Source organism: Tinamus guttatus, unplaced genomic scaffold (assembly GCF_059628265.1).
Source record: "Tinamus guttatus ecotype Peru unplaced genomic scaffold, ASM5962826v1 Tinamus_guttatus_pri_ptg000149l, whole genome shotgun sequence".
NCBI lineage: Eukaryota > Metazoa > Chordata > Aves > Tinamiformes > Tinamidae > Tinamus > Tinamus guttatus.
The window spans coordinates 802,695-823,726 of record NW_028288683.1 but is presented as its reverse complement, the minus strand read 5'-3'; the positions used below and the strand labels follow the sequence as shown (position 1 = coordinate 823,726).

The window sequence follows — 21,032 nt, the reverse complement described above, 5'->3', positions numbered from 1 at the left end:
AGAAGGAAAATGTTCAGTGAGAATATCTCTACACTGCTACAATTTTTTCTCCATTTATATTCCATAAACAAACATAAAAGAATGTTAATAATGGAAGTAAATCTTTGTTCTTGGATTCTTACTTCTAGTCCAAACAGCCATAAGACTAAAGTGAAAATGGCAGAGCAAAACAAAACAAAACACTCAACTCTGAAAAATTTCAGTGGATGTTTAATGTTGTTTGGTTTCCTTTATTCACAAAAAGGAACAACTATAAAGTGAAAGAGAAAACAAAAAGAAAAAACACCAGATGTACCATGTAACAGATCTTAGATTTATTTTTTGCAAGCACATACATAAAATACCATCCAGTTCTTTAAATTAAAAGGTGAAAACAAATCACTGTCCTGCAAAAGGCTAAATTGAACAACACGGCCTTAATCCCACACAGCTATTCAAAATAGGTCTGACAAGGGATATGAGTCTTCATGCTGACCTTCCAGGAAGGGTCAAAGTTATTGAGAAGATGACTCATCTTCCCAGCACACACTACTGTGAGAAACCTAGCTCTGTCTTCTCCATGAACTCCCCATGGGCACCAGGGTCTGCAGGAAGTCCCCACCACAGCTGCCCCTTCCCCAGGCTGGACAACCCCCTACCTTGCACTCTTTCTACACAGAGCAAATATTCCAGGCCCTGGCAGCTTGGTGGCCTTCTCCTGAACTTGCTCTGGGATTTTCTTGTATTGCATAGCCCCAAACTGGATATTGTATCTAATGATTTGAGAGGGACAGACAGATTTGAGCTGATTTGAGAGGAACAGACCCTTCCCTGATCAGCTGTGTTCCTGCTGATACAGCTGGGATTGCTGTTAGGCTTCGTTGGTCCCAGGACACCCTATGGGCTCACACCTAGGTCACTGCCCACCAAGACCCCCAGCTCTGTGGAGCTACTCCCCTGATCCAGCCTGTCCTGTTGCAGGGAGCTCTTTCTGCCCAGTGCCAGAACTCTGCATCTGTCCTTGTTTGCTGTCATACAGGTCATGCCAGCCCATTTCCCAGCCTGTTTAAGTCCCTCTGGATGCCACTCCTACTCTTGGCTGCATTGACTGGTTGAGCTTAGCGTCTCTTCAAACTTGATAGGGAATGCCCTCCAGGTCACTGATGATGTGAAACAGGACCAACCCCTGAAATACGCTACTCATTACAGGCCTCCAGGCTGATAGAACCCATAACCACTACGATCTGAGACCTTCCATCCAGACAGTTTTTTATCCATGTAGTTGCCCAGCCATCTACACCATCATGACCCAGCTTGAAAACAAAAGCGTCAAAAGCCTTGTTAGGGCCCAGGTAAGCAACACTGACTTCTTTTCCCTCATCTACAAATCCAGACATTTTATCACAGAAGGCAACTGGGTTACTCAGGTGTAAATCCAGGCAGACAGCTAACACTCATCACCACCTCCTTCATGTGCCCAAAAACTTGCTCCATGAGCTTCCAAGGAACTGAATAGGCCTAGTCCATACTTTCCCAGACTGCCCTTTTATAAAATGGGTGACTTGGTACAGCAAGCAGAGCACTCTTGCAGCAACCAAGGCCACAGCTCTCCCCACACTCTGACAATTGCTCCTTCTCTGTCAGCCATCTCAAGATCTTAAGTATCTCTAGGATACATTACTTAAACATGTAATCATCTTTTAAAGGGCAGGTAATACATACATTAACACATCACATAAAGATCACAACAATCTCATTTTTTTAACTGAGCATTTTTATAAAAGCCAGTTTCAGCTCAGAGTTGTGGAGTACATAAAACAGTACATAATCTCCCAGTCTTGTGGGACATGGGCCTATGAACCATAAGTTAGGCACTTCAATTTAAGTAAACCTTACCTCCCCAAGAATAAAAAAGACAACTACAACACCTCTACCAAGACATTCAGAAAGGTAGTGAATTTTGTTTCAGATACACATACTTACTCAGCTGGTTTACTGCAGAAGGGTGATTTCAGCACTTAGTGTTTTATTTAAATGCTGGCAAGCAACCCAGATCAAATGCCCTAGGTCAGACCATAAAGAGACTTGCAGCTATTAGGAAATAAATACACATAATTCACTGATGCCACTTTTCTTTTTCCTCACAATGAGAAAGTTCAAATCTGAAAATCTAACATTACAACCAAAAATTTCAGAGAGAATTGGCCTATTCTCTAAAAGGTGCTCTACACCTATTTCCGAGGTTCTCTGAAATCATAAAATACTAAACAATATTTATAAGAAAAAAAAAAGAACATCTGATCTAAAGAATAGACTACCTCATTTAGACATGAAGTGACAACTTGCAATATGGATAATGATTCTGGCAAAAACAAAGAAATAAATCTAAAGGAAGCTTTGGCATAAAGTTATTCTGCAGTACTCTCAAGTAGAGTCTCTGGATTATTAAAATCAAGAAAGTCACAAAAAAATCCAGATTTCTGAAAGTTAAATTTTAAAAGCAATGTTTTCAACAGCAAACTTGAATTAGCATCTGCTAGGGTTCTTGGTCTTTGAAACATTCATTGAAAAAAATCTAGAGATTCAAGTCAGTCCACCGTTTTCAGGAGAGGGTGGAGTAGCAGTGATAAAATAACAGTCCATGGTAAACAAAGCAGTCACTTAATGTATCTAAACCTGAAAAAAAACTGAAAATCCTAAACCTGAAAAACACTTTCCAGTGATACTATGTTTGTAATACAAAATGAAGCCTTTCTGTCTGCATGTCCTGACCTAAATGTCCCATGATTGCAGCCAATTCTAGTCCTCAGCCATTAGGGTCTGTAACACTGATGTTTTCAAAACTGAGAGAAGGTTTAAATTTACCAGGAGTGTTCCAGTAAAAGAAAAACTACTTCATAACTTAATGGTTTTGTGCATAGCAAAAGAGTAGGATCTCACAAAAACATGGGCTTGAGAAAAAGAAAATAAGCAAACAAAAAAGCAAGCCGAAAAGAATTACCTCTCTTCATATTCAAAAAAAAAAAAAAATACACATTAATCTTCCAGAGCACATGTAGTCTAAAAACGCAAGGTAGTTAGTGATGAAAAACAAGCTCCTTAAACAGATACCAAAGATATAGTCATTTCTAGTGAAGGCAAATGCTACAAAAAAAAAAAAAAAAAAAAATTGAAAAGCCTGAGGTATCTGTGTTGAATGCAGAAGCCCTTTCTCCTCCACAAACACCCCCAGCCTTTGCTTTTTAGTAAGTATTGCAGAACATAAATCTATATAAAGATCTATCTTGTGTTAGTACTTTGAGATACATTAGAATAAGTCAAAAGCAACCATAACAAGCATGCAATGTACCATACCTCACTTTTCCCATCTAATTCCCTTTTACAATCTGCGATACTGCTGTTCTGAAGACAACTCCTCAAGAACCCAGACATGATCCCATGGGGATGGATTTATGCTATTCCAAGAACAGCACAGGCAGTATAGCTCAAAAAAAAAAAAAAAAAAAAAAAACTGATAACCTTTTTTTTGGTTGGTTGAGGTTTTTTGTTTGCTTTTTTTTATTTTTCCCTTCCTTCCCCTGAATCCTCATTTTCACCAGAAAGTAAGAGAAGTATTCAGCCATTACCCTTTCCAAGGCACTCTTCCCTTCTACCCTGTCCACTTGGACAGCACTAAGATGCATATGGGATATGTCTATCCTGAGTTCTTTTCGGACACCAGCAGAGCACCTTCTGCCAGCTCCCCAAAGCCCAAATCTGCTCCACAAAGCCCGAATGCCAGGCAAAGTCCACATGGCCAAAGAGTAGAGATGACCATTATCATTATCGCACTGCTCAGTGAGGGTATGATCCAAAAAGTGTTAGTTTATTTTTAAACTACAACAACTTGGGAAAAGTACCTTCTATAAAGCCAATTTCAGCAGAGATACACTACTGCATGTAATCTCCTAGAACAGTAATTTGATGTCTTTTATGCTGTTCTCTTTCAAAGAACAGATGTAATATGTCTAAAATCTTCAGTAATTTTATTGCTGTATCTTAACAGAAAAATGGGCAGAATTAAACTATATTTTTCTGAAGCTGCTTTTTCTACACAAAATCTGTTCTAACTAGAACTAAAGTCTAACTGTAAAGACTTTTAAATATTATTCCAACTGGTAAAAAATACATATGCCATGTTGTAAACAGACTAGGCATTGCAATGGGAACTTGAAAAGCTTAACAGCTCATTTTGAAAATGGAACAGAAATGAAAGTCTCTTGCATATACAGTAATAAAATGAAAACACTGAATAACATTAACCAAGTTTCCCTGAAACAGCAATTCCAGATGATTACCTGTTTGTGAGACCGCTGCAAGTCCACAAGCATTACCCTAACACTAACATCTCACATATACGCAATTAAATTGGCAGGCAGCTGCAAGGCTTGCAATTCAGGAGCTAGCACTACAGAAATCCACCATGGCTTTTACCAGACAGAAGTCATCAAATCTCATTATTTCTCTTAAAGGGAGATGCCTTTCTATGAAATGTATAGACCTTAATCTTCAGTCTTTTAGGGATGTTCTTTGTATTACCAGGAAAGTACAGACACTTCAAGAAAGACAAAAAAAGAACAAAGCAAAACAGTGAAAAAAAAAACCAACAAACAAAAACAACAAAAGCTGGATGTGATACAAGAGACAAAAGATTGCTATGAGATGCTAGCACAAAGTATTATGAAAAGCTGCCAGACTAGAATATTAATGGAGTGAAAGACTAGCCTCCTGCATCTCCAAAAGCCTGGAAGTATAAAACTTCTTGTATTTGTTGCAGTTGTTCACTTCTGAAGATGCTGCAACAGAGAAAAAGCCAGCTGTAAACATATCTGATTGATCTTAATTCCAGGATGTGCCTCCTTCCTTCCCCTGCTTCAAATGGATTTTTTTTTTTTTAAGCGAGGATTTAAAATTTTATTCTAATGTTAAGTGCAATGCCATAACCACACTTTCATTACTGAAAAAGAATTATCTACCTGATTATCTACCTGAAAACTGTAGCAAATCAGGAAGCTTGAGTTACTACAAACTAGACCCTCGCTTCACTCTTTCAAAAGCTAGCAGGCTGCATCTTTACCTCCAGTCCAGTCATACCTTTTCTAGTTTTACCTGCACTCAACATTTTAAATGTATATTAGTACACGATTATCCAAATTCACTAACAAATATTGAAGGCATACTAAAGCAATGATGCTCTTGCCACATGAAGCAACACAGATATAGCTTTAATAGGAACCAGCACATACTGTCAACCATTCAGATTTCAGGGTTCTCAGGCAGAAGGATGCCTTGATTTGTCTTCCCACTAGATCTCACGTGTCCGTGTTTGCTTCAAGCATCTTTTCATTGTTCTCTGGCTGTCCACTGTCCACTAACCAAAATATGGGTAAAAATTTCAAGTTAAGTAAAATGAAAAACGTATTCCGTGGGAATCACAAAATAAGCATGAATGGTATTTAAATGCATCATTCTGGAAGAAAACTTGTACCTACACAAAGACACCAGGTTAAAAACAAACCTAGTGAAGGAAGTTGAGCTACCACTAGATACACTGGGATTGATTGCACTTAGGAAAATGAAAGCCTTTTTTTTTAAAAAAAAAAAAAAAGTTCATTTTTATCCTGAAGCACTACTTACAACTGAAACATCATTTTGTATGATGCCCTTCAGGGCAGAAGGTAAGCCATGAAAGAGACATCAAATAAATGACACAAAGGCAACATTGAAGGAATATTTATAGCAATCACAATAGAATAAGACTACTAGGTCATTTTACCTACTTCCAGCACATAATACTGCTATCCACTCTGTACACACTCTTCACAGTATTAATCTAATCTTCCTCTCTTTTTTTTTCAAATCTGTGGATGTTCAGTGTTTTTAGAAAACCTTTGGCGCAGTATCTCAAAGCAATCAGGTACTAAATCAATCTTTTAAACCCAGTGAAGCCCTTACAAGGCAACCCTGAGCAATTCCTCACACAAGTAAGGAACCCGACAAATTACGTACCAAATGATATCTTCACCATGTTTGCTTCAAAAGCCTCAGCTGCAAAAAAGAGAATTAAAATAAAAGACAGTTTCAGACCTCATGCCACTGTTTGAAAATGTAATACTTAACTAGAAAAATAAAAACCAGCAAAAACCTTAGAGCGGTATGACCTGTGGGACTATAACAGATAATAATCAGACAGGAATCCTGGATTAAAGGGACTGGCTGTATGTAATGATATCCAGCAGTGACAGAGGCTGTCATAGATGAGGAAGAAATGGACATAAAGACATAAATGAATATAAAAGCAAGCATTTTTATTTCCGTATTTCCATACTTAAACAGTGGTGTATAAAAGCCTTATCTAGAAGTATGGCTTGTAGTAGCGGCACTACTGTAGAAACCTAGAGACATGAGTAATCACAGGGCAGAAATTACTGTTATTTACCCACTGCTGTCACAGCTCTCCATAATTACATAGGTTGACCCAGCTTCTTGACAATGATAGGAAAAAAGCAGTTTTTGTAGAAATTTTGTCAGCCTCTCAGCATAGAAGCATAGCAAATAAAATTACTCCAGCTAAAAATTGGCAAAACAATCATCTCTCTCGTGTGTGTGTGTTCCTGTCAAAAAGTTACCACTGAAAGAATGCTCAAAGACAAAAAAAAAAAAGCCCTCTAGGGCTAGATTTTAGCTTTATCCTACCACTACCGAGCCATGCACAACTGCATTGAGCTCTTCAAAATGAAAAAATGGTTAAAGAAAAAAAATATGTTTGCAAGGATAGTGGGACAGGAGGAAGGAAAGAAGGTCATCCACAAAACACTAAAACTGCTGCTCTGCATTAGCGGGAAATTAGCAGAAGAGGGGCACATTAGCATTTCTGCAAGGGAGCAAGACCGCTCAGAATGGTTAAAGAACAGAACTGCAGACTCCCTCCTCCCAGGAGGCTCCAACTTTGCCTACACTCTCAGCATGACATCCCCAGGGAGGAGTGGCAGTCCTACAGCTTCCCACTTCAGCCTTCATTTCAGGCTCGAGCAGCACATCTTTCCCTGCCTCTATCACCTTCCATCTGCTGCTGCTCCGTGCTGTCACCAAGTTTTATTGCATCAAAATATTACAGTCAAAGTTGTAGATTCTGAAAACTGAAAACCTGTATTTCTGCAGCAATATAATATCATAATATCATATGCAATATATTATCATAGAATCATAGAATGCTTAAGGTTGGAAGGGACCTCTAGAGGTCATCTAGTCCAATCCTCCTGCACCCACAGGGTATTCCAGATATCTGTCTCCACTTTAACCAGGTAGTGGAAAGCATACTTTCTTCTACACTTGTTAAAAAGTTAATAAGAACTCTTGTAGGCTAATTTTTTTTTTCTTCTAGAAGAGGCACTTCAAAAATAAGCTTGGTGGAATGGAGAGAAAAATACTATTGAAAGTCTAAAATCAGCCTTAGAAGTTCGTTGCTTTCTGTGAAGTTTGCTGAATACAAACATTTTTTCTTTGAAATACTGAGTTTTACATCCTGAGTTCAAAGAACTATCAATTTTTTTAATACTATTTAAATTTTTAAACCTTTTAACATGTATGAGATCGGATGTATGGCAGTACAACTGCACATGGTTCCATTGGACACTAGCTGAAGACTATGTACATACTATAAATAACGGATATACTCAAATTACCTTACTTCCACATGCATTTCATATGCCACTGCTTTCACGCACACCTGTAGCTACTGAAAACTACAGATCCTATGAGATAATCTCACATGATCCTTTCATTTGTCAACTTTTTAAACTGAAAGTAGAAGTTCTTCTCCTGCTGTGATGAAAGATACTACTTTAAGAGACAGACAAACACACACGTAAGTATTTCCATACTACCAAGACTAAGATTTTATAAATATACAAACCATGAAAAGACAGATACAAATCCCACATCTGTAAACTCTGAGGGCCTTTCAGTTGCATGTTCAGTCCTTGCTTTCAGTAAAATCCAATGTCAAGGTCCTTGATCATGGCTACTACTGACAAACAGGTCCATTTCTCAGGCCATGACAGGAACGGTATGGAAAAGGAGCTGCTTTGCGCCCTATGCATCATATCCTTAGAAAATCAGCCATACCCTACAGTCATTATAGACAGTGAGCAGACCTCCCTCTAAGACAGCATCTCACACAACATAACTTTATTATCACAAAGGTTGAAACCTAAACCATTTGTCATGTATTCCTCCGACTGGTATAACCATGTAATTTAGCCCCATCTTGGCTTTCCTTTGACTTTCTCAATTCCTTCCACCCATCCCCTTTAAAAAGGAAAGGTAGGAAGGTCTTCCAGTTTATGACAGCACTTTCTAGGGCTTCCAAGTTCACAAAATTTAAGATTCTTAAATCCTCTGTTTTTCAGGGGTGAATTCCTTCCCATTTTCTGGTCTGAAAGAATTTAATCCTTAAAGAGGGATTAAATTCATATTCTCACCATGAAGACGTTTTTAGAGTCAAAACAATTGATACAGTTTTGATGCTCCACCCATATTCTTTCAAACTTGAGGCAGCTGAACTTCAAATATGCTTCAAACAAGCCCAGAATCATTTGTAATACAATCCTGATGACCCTCAAAGATTTCAGAAATGCTTCTAGTTTTGTGGCTTTGAAATGTGTAAAGCGTAAATACATACAAAATGCAAAAAAAGGGACAAGCTAACTGACAATTACTGACTTTTCACTATACTACCATGAGTTACATAAAGTATATCACTAGAAAAAAAAAAAAAGAGACAAAAGATTTGAACAGGGCAGAGAAAGAAGACTGGAGAGATTTAAACACACACACAGACACACAGACACACACACACAGCTAGTATCACAACCACAATTAATTCCAGCTATAATCACACATGGCTTGACACCAAATGCTGTCCTAGGCTGACCAGATAAACACAGGATGCAATATACTATCACTGCCATATGCTTTCTTGAGGCTATGTTAGCAGTCATGGAAAAATCAATTTGAATACAAATATAATTTGTTAAAAGAACAGCGAAAATCATTATGCTGGGTCACATTGTCAGCAGTTTGCACAGAAGCAGTTGTTGGCCAAAGACACAAATGCATTCAGTAAGACAGAGGAAGACAGGAAAATCTTGGTCCTACAAAGCGTCAGTGATATTTTCAGTCTTTCAGTATAGTTACACTGGAAGTTACATAATTATACTATATATATACATACATACGTATATATACACATATATGTGTACGCATATAGTATATGTCATACAGTTTACACATCTCGTTTCTCTCAACACTTCTCCCTGCACAGGAAGAGGCTTTATAGAAACTTCAATGCCTTAGAGTAAGGATTCTCACAGCAATGCATAAAAAGCAATATCTTTAGTTCTTTAGAAATCCTAAAATATTTTATCTCAGGCTCACTACACATACACATACACATAAACTAAAGAAAAAAGAAGCTAGGTTGGTCTGTTTTTGGCAATATCACCATCATTTTTAGGCAAAACCCACAAAAAGTTTCAACAAAAAGCTGACTGAAAAAGTGGGATACAAATTAAAGATCAGTTCCCAATAAATACCATTCAAACAGTAAATCATCTTCACAACACACTGAACATGACATACACACTGAATATACTGATTTGCTATGCACTCGCAGTCCTGTTACTTACTGATCAGCTTACGAGGTAAATCTGGGGACTAAAATAGCCCTCAGTTATAATTAGGTTTTCCTTTCATTCGATCCCATAATCTTCACTAACTGTTCTGAAACCTATTAGCAATGCTGTGCTTTGCCCTACACATAGTTCCACAGTAAATCCATAAACTCTTCTTAAAATACTTTGGAGTATCACTGTAATGGTATTGATTCAACTTAAATATGCATTACCGGCATAAATTTAGGAAGTGGCACACCCAACATGAAATTCAACAGTTATTGAGAATTTGCTACACAAAAGTGTTTCCACAACTTTGCTTCTTCAAGCCATTACTGTAATACTAAAGGATATTCAGAAAAACAGGAAGATTACATGTAAACTTATTTACGAAGAAAAATTGAAGTGCTTGAAGTTGTTCAAACCATCTAAGTAATATTTGGCATTTAAAAACACCATAGCTTTTTAGACCACTCCAGCGAAAACATTTGTTTGAAAGATTTCACACAACAAATTTTATTTGTTCTAAATGCACACAAAAAGAAAGCCACCAAAGGAACTAATGAACCTACATTACTGCAATGGACAAGATGCCTTATATCTGTTCTTCCAAAAAATAATCTTTTGCACCTACTGTCCTTCCACTACATGGTGGAACATTAGATTGGTTCATGTTCAGATTTGACCAAGGAACAGCAAGAGCAGCAAATTTTAACCCTTACAGACATTTTGAAATAAATGTGAACAGACGCCCCTTATTATAAAGGCACATGCATCTTTCTTGAAAGCTAAGGTTTAGACATTGCTGCACCCCTGAAGCCTAGTTTTGTCATATGTATGCATATAAATACATTTCTGAAGATCAAACTCCTGTACCAGTGCATGAGATTGCAAATTCGTTAGACTGGACACAAAGGAGAAAATTCTAGTCTTGCACTGGGATGACTTTCAATCATCATCTCTCTCTTCCACTCTTCCCCACTACTCCTTCCTTTTAAAGACTTGCTGGTATTGTTAAATATATACATATATATATGAGATAAACCAAAAGGAATGTGATCATTCATTCCTTTTCAGAATCACAGTGAAAGTAAAACAGCTCATATTTTATAACATATGATTTTCAGCGAAACCGATCTTTGTACCAACATACATAACTGAAAAAGCTCCCCAACAACACCCACCTCCTCTACCTTTCCTGTTCTTTAATGGCAGACCTAAAAACACAAGCCTGGAATGAAACATATGACTTAACTTCAACCTGAAGTTGGAACTTGCCCAAAAAGAAATTAGAAAAGAATTGGCCATCGCAGAGATGGCACTGCGATAGGTTTTCATTATAAATTCATTATACGCCATGAAATGCATGGACTAATAGGCAAGTCATTTTCAAACATTGCACAAGAAGTTTTGTACACTTCAGAAACAAATCTCTGAGGAGTTCCGGTAACTTTTGTTACTTATCATCATTGTAACTCTGAAAAGGTCTATTAAAACTGTATGTTATGACAGTGAGCAAAATTAACCTACTATATCAGATCTGTCAAACAGCATTTTCTTCATCCAGCATTAAAAGAAAAGACTCTGCAATTTTATTCCGGTCCTTTTTGAAGCCCAAGGACAAACCTTTAACTAAACGATTATAACTTAATAATTGCAGAACAAATGGATTCTTTCTTCCCAATTCACTTGCTGTAGAATATAAAGTTCTCTTTGTTCGGAAGTTACCTAAAAATATTTCAACATCGCAGACTTAGATGAAAAAAGTGCCTTAGATGTGAGCCATTCCAAGCCCTACAGAAGCCCAATACAAAGTATTTATGACATGTCTAGACTTTATGTCGGATACAGTGTCTTTTGCTTAAAAGACTTCAGGCATAAACTGCAGGTACAAGGACAGATTGCATAAGCTATCACATGCTCGCTGCAATTGTGCAAATGTTATTGGATTTTGAGAAGCCACCATGATGAATAATTTAAGAGCTAATAAAATATTCAATTTTACTGATACATCGGTTTCATTTTAAAATAATAATAATGAAAAAATTACAAATAAAATGAGAATGACTCTGAAAGTCCATGAAATTAGCCCGTCACCCATTGGGGTTGTTCTCCTCAGCTTCCGGAGACACAGCCAGGTCTAAGAGAGGTCTTTAACCCTAGAGCGAGATATTTTCTCTCGCGTGTCACAGGGCAGGACCAGGGCAGTCACCGCACAGCAGCACCGCTCGCAAGTTTGTCAGGGTCGGCGCACGCGGAGGCTCCGGGCTCGGGGGAGCCGGGGGAGCTGCCGCGCGGGGCGTGCGCGGGGCCGGTGCCGCGCAGCGGACAGCAGACGGACACGGGCGGACACAGAGACACGGGCACAGCCCGTCCCGGAGGCAGCCGCGGGCTCGCCGCCCCCCGCGCATCTCCGCGCCCGGCGGACCCGCTGCCTCCGCGTTATGCCGACACCGTAGGGCATCGGGACCGGGCAGGACAAGCCCTCAAAACTTTTTTTTTTTTTTAAGGTTAGGGATTAAAATGAAAATCCATAAATAAAATAAAATAAAAATGAAGAGCGCAACTTGAAGACCTTCGAAGTTGGCTTTACATCCCGCCTCCCGAGGATGTTTTCTTTTCCAGAGAGAAGGCAGAAGAGATGGAGAAGGCTGCGTTCGCGTTTCAGAGCCAGATCGCCCTAGTTAGAGGCAGGCAGCAAACACGGAGGCCGGCAGAGCTGTCCGTGACAGCTGCTGAAGCCTCCCTGCATGTGTTTGCAAACTCCGCGTTTCGCCGACTCTCCAGCGGCGACCTCGCCGCTTCCCGTCTGGAAGCGGGACCGGCTGAGGGACACGCGGATCTCACTGAATGTGCCGAGCCGCTGCTCGGGATTTACACCTAAGCCCTTGCGGCGCCGCGTCCCCCGCTAGTTCCGCGCAGTTTTCGACCGGAACCTGCCCGCGGACGGCTCCGCGCGGCAGGAGCCCGGGGTCTGCTCAACGCAGAGACAAGTGATGTTTCTGCAGCGCGGAGCGCCCGAAGCCCACGCGGGACGCGCCGCTGCCGCCCCCGCCCCGTCCCCGCGGCAGCGGCAGCCCCGGCCCCGGCGCGGCCGCTCACCTCGGGCGCGGCGTGGCGCGGCCAGGCCCCCGCAGAGCACCAGCCAGGCCAGCACGGCGCGACTCATGGTCTTTCCGCGGCGGGGCAGCCCGCGCCGGCTCCGCGGAGAACCAGGGGCAGATGGCAGCGATGCTCCGGCGCAGCGGCCAAGCGCCCTTCCGCGGGCTGCCTCCGCCCTCGCCCGCGCGGCTCCTCCCCAGCAGCGGCGGAGGAGGGGGCGAGATCCCGGAACAGGGCGGCACGGCCGGGGCTGGGGCTGGGGCTGAGGCTGCCGCGCCTCCACCAGCGCCGGCTCGCGCTGCTGCCGCGGGGGCTCCGCGGGGCTGAGCGCGGCGGCAGCGGCGGCTCCGCTCCCCGCGCTGCCGCGGGCTGCGGGCAGGGGGCGGGGCTAAGATGCAGGGGGCGGGGCCAAGCGGCCACACCCTGTCCCCCTCCCCCTGGACCCTGCCCCCCCGCACCCCCTTCTCGGAGGGCAACGCGGCTCCTCCGGGCAGCTGCGACCTCAAACTTTTGCTTGGTCGAAGTCAAAGGCTGGCGCCTGTCTCTGTCCGAATTGTCACTTCCAACCCCCCCATTCTTTTTTTTTGGAACGGCTAAGATAGATAGAACTGGCAAGGTCCTGCTGCCAAGGGCACCCCCAAAATTTAAGCGTTTGCCTTCCCAGCGCTGCGAGCTGCCGAGGTAGGTGCCACCCCCTCTTTCACGGCAAGGAAATCAAAGCAAGGAGTCCAAAGCAGAAGGGAGAAGTGTCTTCTGTCAGGAATACTGCTCCCAAAAAGATAAATATATATATGTATATATTCTACTTATGCATATATACATACGAGAGTGAAATAAGCAGTAGTTGTGAGGGGGGATGAAAAGGATCTTCTGACATCTTATTTACATGCCCTCTGCATGCCCTCATAGTATAACATTTGATATGATGTTAATACCGGATTTCTTTTAATGTAACTGCTGAGAAAGAAGAACACATTATGCTGTTAAAACGCTTTTCTACAGAGACAACCTGAATCCACGACCAGGCTTTGCTGCATGACAACAAGGACAGGCATCGCAGAATTAAGGAAGGAAATGACCTGCTAAGTCCTCTAGCCTGTTGGCTACCATTTCACAATCGTTTTCAACATTTCATTTCATAAGCCTTTTGTCTACCATTAAATACCTGTAAGTACCAATGTGACAGCCCTTCCCTAAGGCTCCCTCCCCCCGCCCCTTTTTTTTTTCCTGAGCTTACAATTAATAACATTTTTTTGACATTTTAAACATTTCAGTTTCAACATATTGCATTGTCAGGAAAGAATTAAAAAGCTTTTTTTTTTTTTTTTGGGGGGGGGGGGCTGGGTATATGTTAAATAACTGGGAAATAACCTACTTTCACGGGGTATACACAGATTCCGAAGCACTTTGTACTTGCACCCTGAGCATAGGCACGCACACAGCAAGCACTTGCTTCAGCCACCAAAGCACAACCCCGCAGGCTAGAATGTAGAGGTGCAGAGCAAAGTTAAACAGCAGGTTAGGACATCTAGACCAAAAAAAAAAAAAAAAGCTTCCCCTACTGCAGGGAATTCACAGCAATGGACAGTAGGCACGGGCTCAGCACCTCTAGCTGGAGACACTGAGGGAATTCACCACAACCTCACTCTGCCTTCACTGCTAAACCTGCTGGGTTAGTACATCTGGCAGCACATAGCGGAGGCTGCAGCGGTGCTTCCACTTTGCTACACGAGCATCCTCTGCGATTACATCACTACTACCACACTTCACCCCTCAGCTCCATGCCTGAGATCTCCCCAAAAAGCTGCTGTTTGAGAAAAAAATACTCTCCTCCCTGCCCCACCCCGAAGTGGTGGGGCAGAAATAGCAGGAATTCAGGGAGTCTTTAGAGAGCTTCTAGTATTAATGCATCATTTCTCAACAGCAGTGCTAATTTTACTGGTTATCTTTTAGTTTACAATCAAGGATCCAGCTGTCATAATTACACAGCAAGCTGCACTTCAGCTGCTGTGGCAGCCCAGCATGCCTGCACCCCCATGTGGCAGCCTTGCCTTTTTTATTTTCCTTGAGAGAATAATCCCCTACCTTTATTTCCTCGATTAGGATAAATCAGAAGGGCCTAACTACACTTGGTACTTGGAAGCCTTTTTTCACCAAGATGCTATGACGAGCAGCTGATTAAAATGACACTGAAATTGCTTCTTCAAAGCACAGCATTGTTTATTCAGCCAAAAGGAATGAAAGGACAAGAGGCTTTTATGCTTAGTTCCTACCTAAGGTGCAGTGCTTTTGTGTTTTTAGATTTGAGTAATCTTGCTCCACAGAAAGTCTTCCCCTCTCCTCACCCCAGGGCAAACAGACACTCCTGCAGCTTGCTTGATGTCCCTTTTGCTGGGCTGCCTTCCAAGCACTGCTTACCTGGCTTGCTCATCCATGTTTTGGGAAGGGCCTGAACAAGGGAGGGTCCTGCTAGAAGTCCCTTCATCCAGTGCCTCTGTCCTAGCCGGGGCTTTGCTCAGCACAGGGCAAGGCAATAGATACCCTGCACACAAGATCAGCTCCGAGCTGCAGAGCATTCTGGTGATATTTTCAGCTTCTTCCTATATATTTTAATATGCATTAACATATTAATAATTTTATATTTATTTTCAGATTTATATGGAATGCAAGGTCCCTCCTTATGCGCCAGATATTAATACCTTATCCATCCTGTTTTTTTTTTTTTTTTTTTTTTTAACTTCAATCCATTGCTTTAAGATAGGAAATGAAGACCTCTGTGCATTTTACAAATTGTTTCTGCATTTCAGGATAATTTTCTCCTGGATTTTAATTAGCTACACTCTAATAGGCAAATATTTATTTTACATACCATGTACTGTTTACTGATCACTCAGTCAAGAAATCTTTTGCATCTAATTTATTTAACATCCTCCTCCTAGGCAATCAACACTGCTTAACCTGAGGTTGTGCATAATCCAGCAGTGGGACCATCAGAAGCTGTCACAGCACATGATGCCCACATTTAGGCCAAAGATCTCCATTGGCCTGCTGGAGCAGAAGTGGGTAGAGCAGAGAGAAAACTGCTACCTTCCAAAAGGGAAAACACAACCTTGACAACTTCTTTGGAGACCGGCTATGGCACAGTCAGTAATTTCCCCATCATTTCCTTCATCTTCTCTTTATTGGTACTTGTATTTCCTTTTCTTTTGCTCAGCATCATTTCCTGTCCTGCATCAAATGTTTAAATTAACCCCCGGAATTCATGCAGCACAAGATGAAAGGGAAAAGCAGAGAGCCATTACAAATGGAGGCAGCAGTTTGTCACACTGACCTTAGAATAAAAAGTCATCAGTAAACCCACAACAACAAATAACTGGAATGCACAAGAGGAGCACCTTTTTGGTATAAAAATCTTAATAAAGCTTGAAAGGGCATAAGCTTTAATACTTGCTATACAAAAGGTGAACCAAATAACTCCCTTATCTTTACCACTGGTCAACCTCTTGCCAATTTTAGCAGTCAGTAAACACAGATGTAACCTAACCTGAATTAGCTTGCAGCACCTTAGGGTATCTTGGATACCAGCTTTGCTTAGGAGATTAGCTTTATCCCAGACTCCCATCAAAGCAGCGGCCAGATTTGAGCCTTCTTAAAGAGAGATCAGACAGGCTCCAAGACCAAAGTGTGCACATACAGATTATGTTGCTACCTCAATTATAATTATGGCCATAAAAAAAAAAACACTGCTGCATTCAAGTAGTATTTCTTTCCATAACATTTTCTAATAGTGTGTATTTTGTTCATCAGGGATTTGTCATACACCATTCACCATAAGTGGCTACTCTGATTCTCTAAGTCATCATCGTATATTTGCCTCAGAGAAAAAGAGAATATTTACTATCTCTATCACCACCATGGGAATACAGCCAGATTCTCATTTTGGTTGACACTGCCTCTGCAAAAGCAAATTGCTCGCTCTTTTATCTCTTCCCAAACAGAGTCTGATCCCCCATTCCTTGAACACGCACGGTTTCTAGTTAAGTCAACAAGAGGTTTTTTGTTGTTGTGTGAAGCATGGACAATCCTTCCTTCCTCAAATCTTTGTGGTTCAAAATAATGTCACATAATGCTGCATCAGAGGAAAGTGAGAGAAGTGGCTGTGGGATGAAGTAAAACACTCAAGATCAGTGTAAAAACATACAATACTGTTCTTTCTCCCTCCTACATCTTGGATTTTATCTGAGTATTTATATCAAGGAAGAAACAAACAAAAAAGTGCCCCAGGTGCTTTGGATTCTCTTAGCTTTATCATGCAAGTGAGCCTTCACCATTTACAGAGGACATATCTAAGAACATCATTCAACAACTAAATGTCTGGTTGTATTTAAAAATGAATTCTTTCCAACCAAAACATGAATACGTAAAATGATGAAGGGCATAAAAGGTGAGAAAGATGCAAAAAAAAAGGGGAGAAAGGTGAGATAGTAATTCAGAGGTATAGGAACAGTGAGTAAAGGCTTCTTTCAACAAGAGCAAGTCACATGCAGAGGCTGAGCACTGACATGTACGTGGGCACAGCTCCTGCAGAGGAGCTCCTCACCTGACTTCACTGCTTTCTCTATAGGAAGCTCTGAGTTGAGCATTAATACCCCACTTTAAAGTCCTCATTGAAGAAGGATTATGAGGCAAAGATGCACTCCAGTAAAAGGTCTCCTGCCAGAGGGCAGGAGGTCTCATGTAAGGAGCACATGGTAGGGAGTTTCAAAACAAGTCAGCATTTCTGGGAACCTGTGACATTATTTTCACCAGAAGATGACCCCTTTGGCCACATGATTGCAGGGAACTGAGGATAGCTTGAGGGGAAAATGAGCACCCAGAGCATGGACAGCATCCCCATACCTGGCCACCTCCATCAGAGAAAAAGTGCTCTCACAGCTTGTGGTGAAGGCCAGTCTGGCATCTCAGAGATCGCACTTCTGTGGCTTTGGCAGCCTGCACCTCTAACCAGACTATGTCCTACTGCCAAACCTTTCCTGTCTTAGAAGGAAATCAGCCAGCAGGCCGAGAGGGACCATCCAGCCAAACAAACCTCACTTCCTTACGAAGCCACCTTAACGCGTACCTCTCATTTTTACATTTGTCACTCTTTCTGCCACATGACTCCTGTTTTCTCCACTCACCCAGTGGATGCCACAGTGCTTTTAGCTATTGAAATAGCAAAGGCTTTTCTGCCCTCCTTGTTTGTCCTCCCTTTTATAACAAGGCAAAATCCTGTTGACAGCACTGAATCACTAGCACATGCAGATCCCTTTTAAACAGTTATTCAGGGAAAAGGGGGAGGTAGCTCTTCAAAATCTCCAGCAGTGCCCACCCTCCCCTGCCAGTATTATCATGTATCAGATATGCCCGCTGTCCTGGACCACTCTACACCGAACCCCTACAAAATAATCATTAGTGAAGTATGAGCTTTCTCTACCACTTTCTCTGGTTACTTTACATTTTGATCTGCATAAATCTAGCCTCAATCTCAAATGAATTTGATCAAATAGCAGTAATGCCTGAGAATGCATAGGTTTCAGGAACTGCAACATGTGCTACATAGGAATGAATCCTCAGTTTACACAGTTTATCCATCTGAAAAGGCTTTCTTCTGTTTTAATCTCCTTGTTCGATAAGAATGTTAAGTCTTGTTTTGAAAGCCAGGGGCAGAAGAAATTTTGATTTCAGAGTTGTCTTCTGCCTCTTCAAGTGCACATTGCTCCTGCACTGTCACTCTCAAACTGCATACCCAGGGGCTCCCTTAAAACTGTCCTCTTCACTCGAGACTCCATATAGCAAGGATAGAGCTTAGCTATAATGAAACATTAAAACATACTGAACTACTCTAAATATAGTATTAGAAAATAACTATATCTAGAGGCAAAATTAACTGCATTATTTTATTGTGCATGCATTTTGCTCACTCTGCATACATGCTGTTTGTTCCTCCTGACATTTGTTACTCTGGAGTTTCTGTCCATTGTTTTTAGCCTGGGCTCCAGCTAGTTAGCCCTTTGCTCTAGATGCAGCAATGAAAACTTATCCAAATGACATTTGAAAAGAAATACCAAATAGTGTATTTCATGTCCTATTTTGCAGCACAAAGGGTCACTAAAAACATAGAATGGAGGGCTCTTCTTGGCAAGGATGTAAGAATATAACTTCTTTGGGACAGCAAATCTGCTCTTGGTTCAGCTTTACATTCTGCTTCTGAGGATAAAAGCACTTTGCAGCTTGTTCAAGAGTTTGAAAATGAGTGACAAGGTTACACCACCAATGAACTAGGTGAAAAATCTTATTTCAGATACCTTTAAAAGCTATTTTCATCCGAGCAAGGATGTTCTTTAATGATTTAGCCTGCAAACCTACAATTCTTTAAGAGTATGAGGCTGCCTTTCCCTATATGTTCAGTTATATAATAAATAAGAGGTTAAGTTTTTATTCAGAGGGAGAAAAAGAGGAAAGAGTGAGGCCATAATTTTTAAAAATTCTCCCATCTTACTTTAAGCACTTACATTGCATGGTTGGTTTTAACAGCTCATTCAAACTGTCTTCCAGAACCCAGGGGAGGAACCACTAAATTACAACAAAGTGTTCGATGGAGTTGTGCCATCTGCGTTTCAAAAACTTCACTGCAAAGTGAGCCAAAGACCTTGTGATTTCAAAATAAGAAAACATTACTAGAGACGGAAGACTTTTGACACTCAGACACCCGTGGTGGATGCATTTCAAACCAACATATGCATACTCACAAGTTTTTACTGCTGGTTTTCTGTGAATCAAACAGATACGAGACCTCCAGGCATTTCAAAAGGTCACTATTGAAATATGATTACTTATTTTGTTTCATTTTCTGATAAGCTGCCCACCTATAATGACAGTTTATAAACTATAGCTACAAGTTAGGTCAGAATTTGACAATGCGAGAAATTTCAGGAATACTCATATGCTACTGCAGCGACCTGACAGAGCTAACTTGTACAACAATGTACAACAAATTTTCATTTGCCTTGTCACATAAAGTTATCTTTAAGCATTTTTAACTACCCCCCAGAGATGGTGTGTTATAAATTCGTAATTCATCATAAAAATGGCATTACTTCCACTTAAGTTTCTGAAAGTCAATTTTTTCATGTTTAGCAGAACATTTTTGTGCAACACCAAAGCATAAAAGAACATGCTTATCTAAAGAGGAGACACTCACAAGACTGTCTTGCCCTTGCAGGAGGTAAAGCCTTGGCCTGAGACAAGACACCAAGATTCTCATCCTTCTTCTGATACATGCACTACTTCTCATCTCATCTGGCTTTCTTGTATATTTTTTAAGCATCTTGAGTGTTTCCTGTTCCTTGTGGGTGCCTAACTTTAGTTCTCACAATGCTTTTAAGAAGCCTTCACTCTGTCTCACCAATTTTATCTTTATCCACAGTCAAAAGATATTTTCCAGACAACTTTAGTAATGGCTAGAGGTTGTATCCCCACTGCCTCAAAGCCTGTGAGAGTAACAGGCCCTTCACTGAAGGAGTCTTGCTTCAGATTATGCCAGAAAATACAAGACATGGGAGAGAAACCCAATGGGAGATGATCACAAGAGACAGGATTAAATAATTGAACATAAAAATATGACTCATGACAAAATAAAAGCTATCCTGGAAAAGGCAGCAGATGTAGCGCTGTTCTACACCACAAAGCACCCACTGGATTTAAAAACCAAGAGCTCCATTAGCAAAAACAGTAAAAACCTCACAAAGCAAAAAGTTAAGACTAACAATCATGTTATTTAGTACATTTTTATAATGTATTATGTATTCTATGTATGATGTATAATGTATTCTAGGACAAGATAAAAGACCTAACTTTTATATTTATCTATATTCTATATAAAATATTTTCTCTCAAGGTTTTTATGCCTGCCACTTCACTTAGTTATGCACCTTGCGAGGAGACATGAGTGAAGTTTTTGTCATACAAGTAATTTTCCTTAACGGTCACAACTGCAAGTTTTTTTCTTAACAGAGGCCTCTTTAAAAGGTGATTTCCATTCTTTCTTTTCCTCATTCTGGAAAAGCTTCCAGCTTAAGAGATTTTTCATACAAGAACATGACAGCAAGGACTATGATAAGAGATTTCCTGTTTGTGCATTTTTTAAATGCTTCAGTAAAGATTTGGAGTTTTCAGAAAGGTAACTTTCAAGTCCTT

The 21,032-nt window shown here is 40.8% G+C and overlaps 1 protein-coding gene across 1 annotated transcript in view; it reads right to left on the bottom strand.

Moving 5' to 3' along the window:
- EDIL3 (EGF like and discoidin domains 3) overlaps positions 1-12,921 on the bottom strand; it is a 224,305-nt gene extending 211,384 nt beyond the window's left edge. The window contains exon 1 of the mRNA XM_088522101.1: positions 12,795-12,921. Coding sequence (XP_088378227.1) covers positions 12,795-12,861 — 67 coding nt within the window. The 5' untranslated portion in view covers positions 12,862-12,921. The remainder of the gene's footprint in view (positions 1-12,794) is intronic.
- Positions 12,922-21,032: the final 8,111 nt, after the last annotated feature.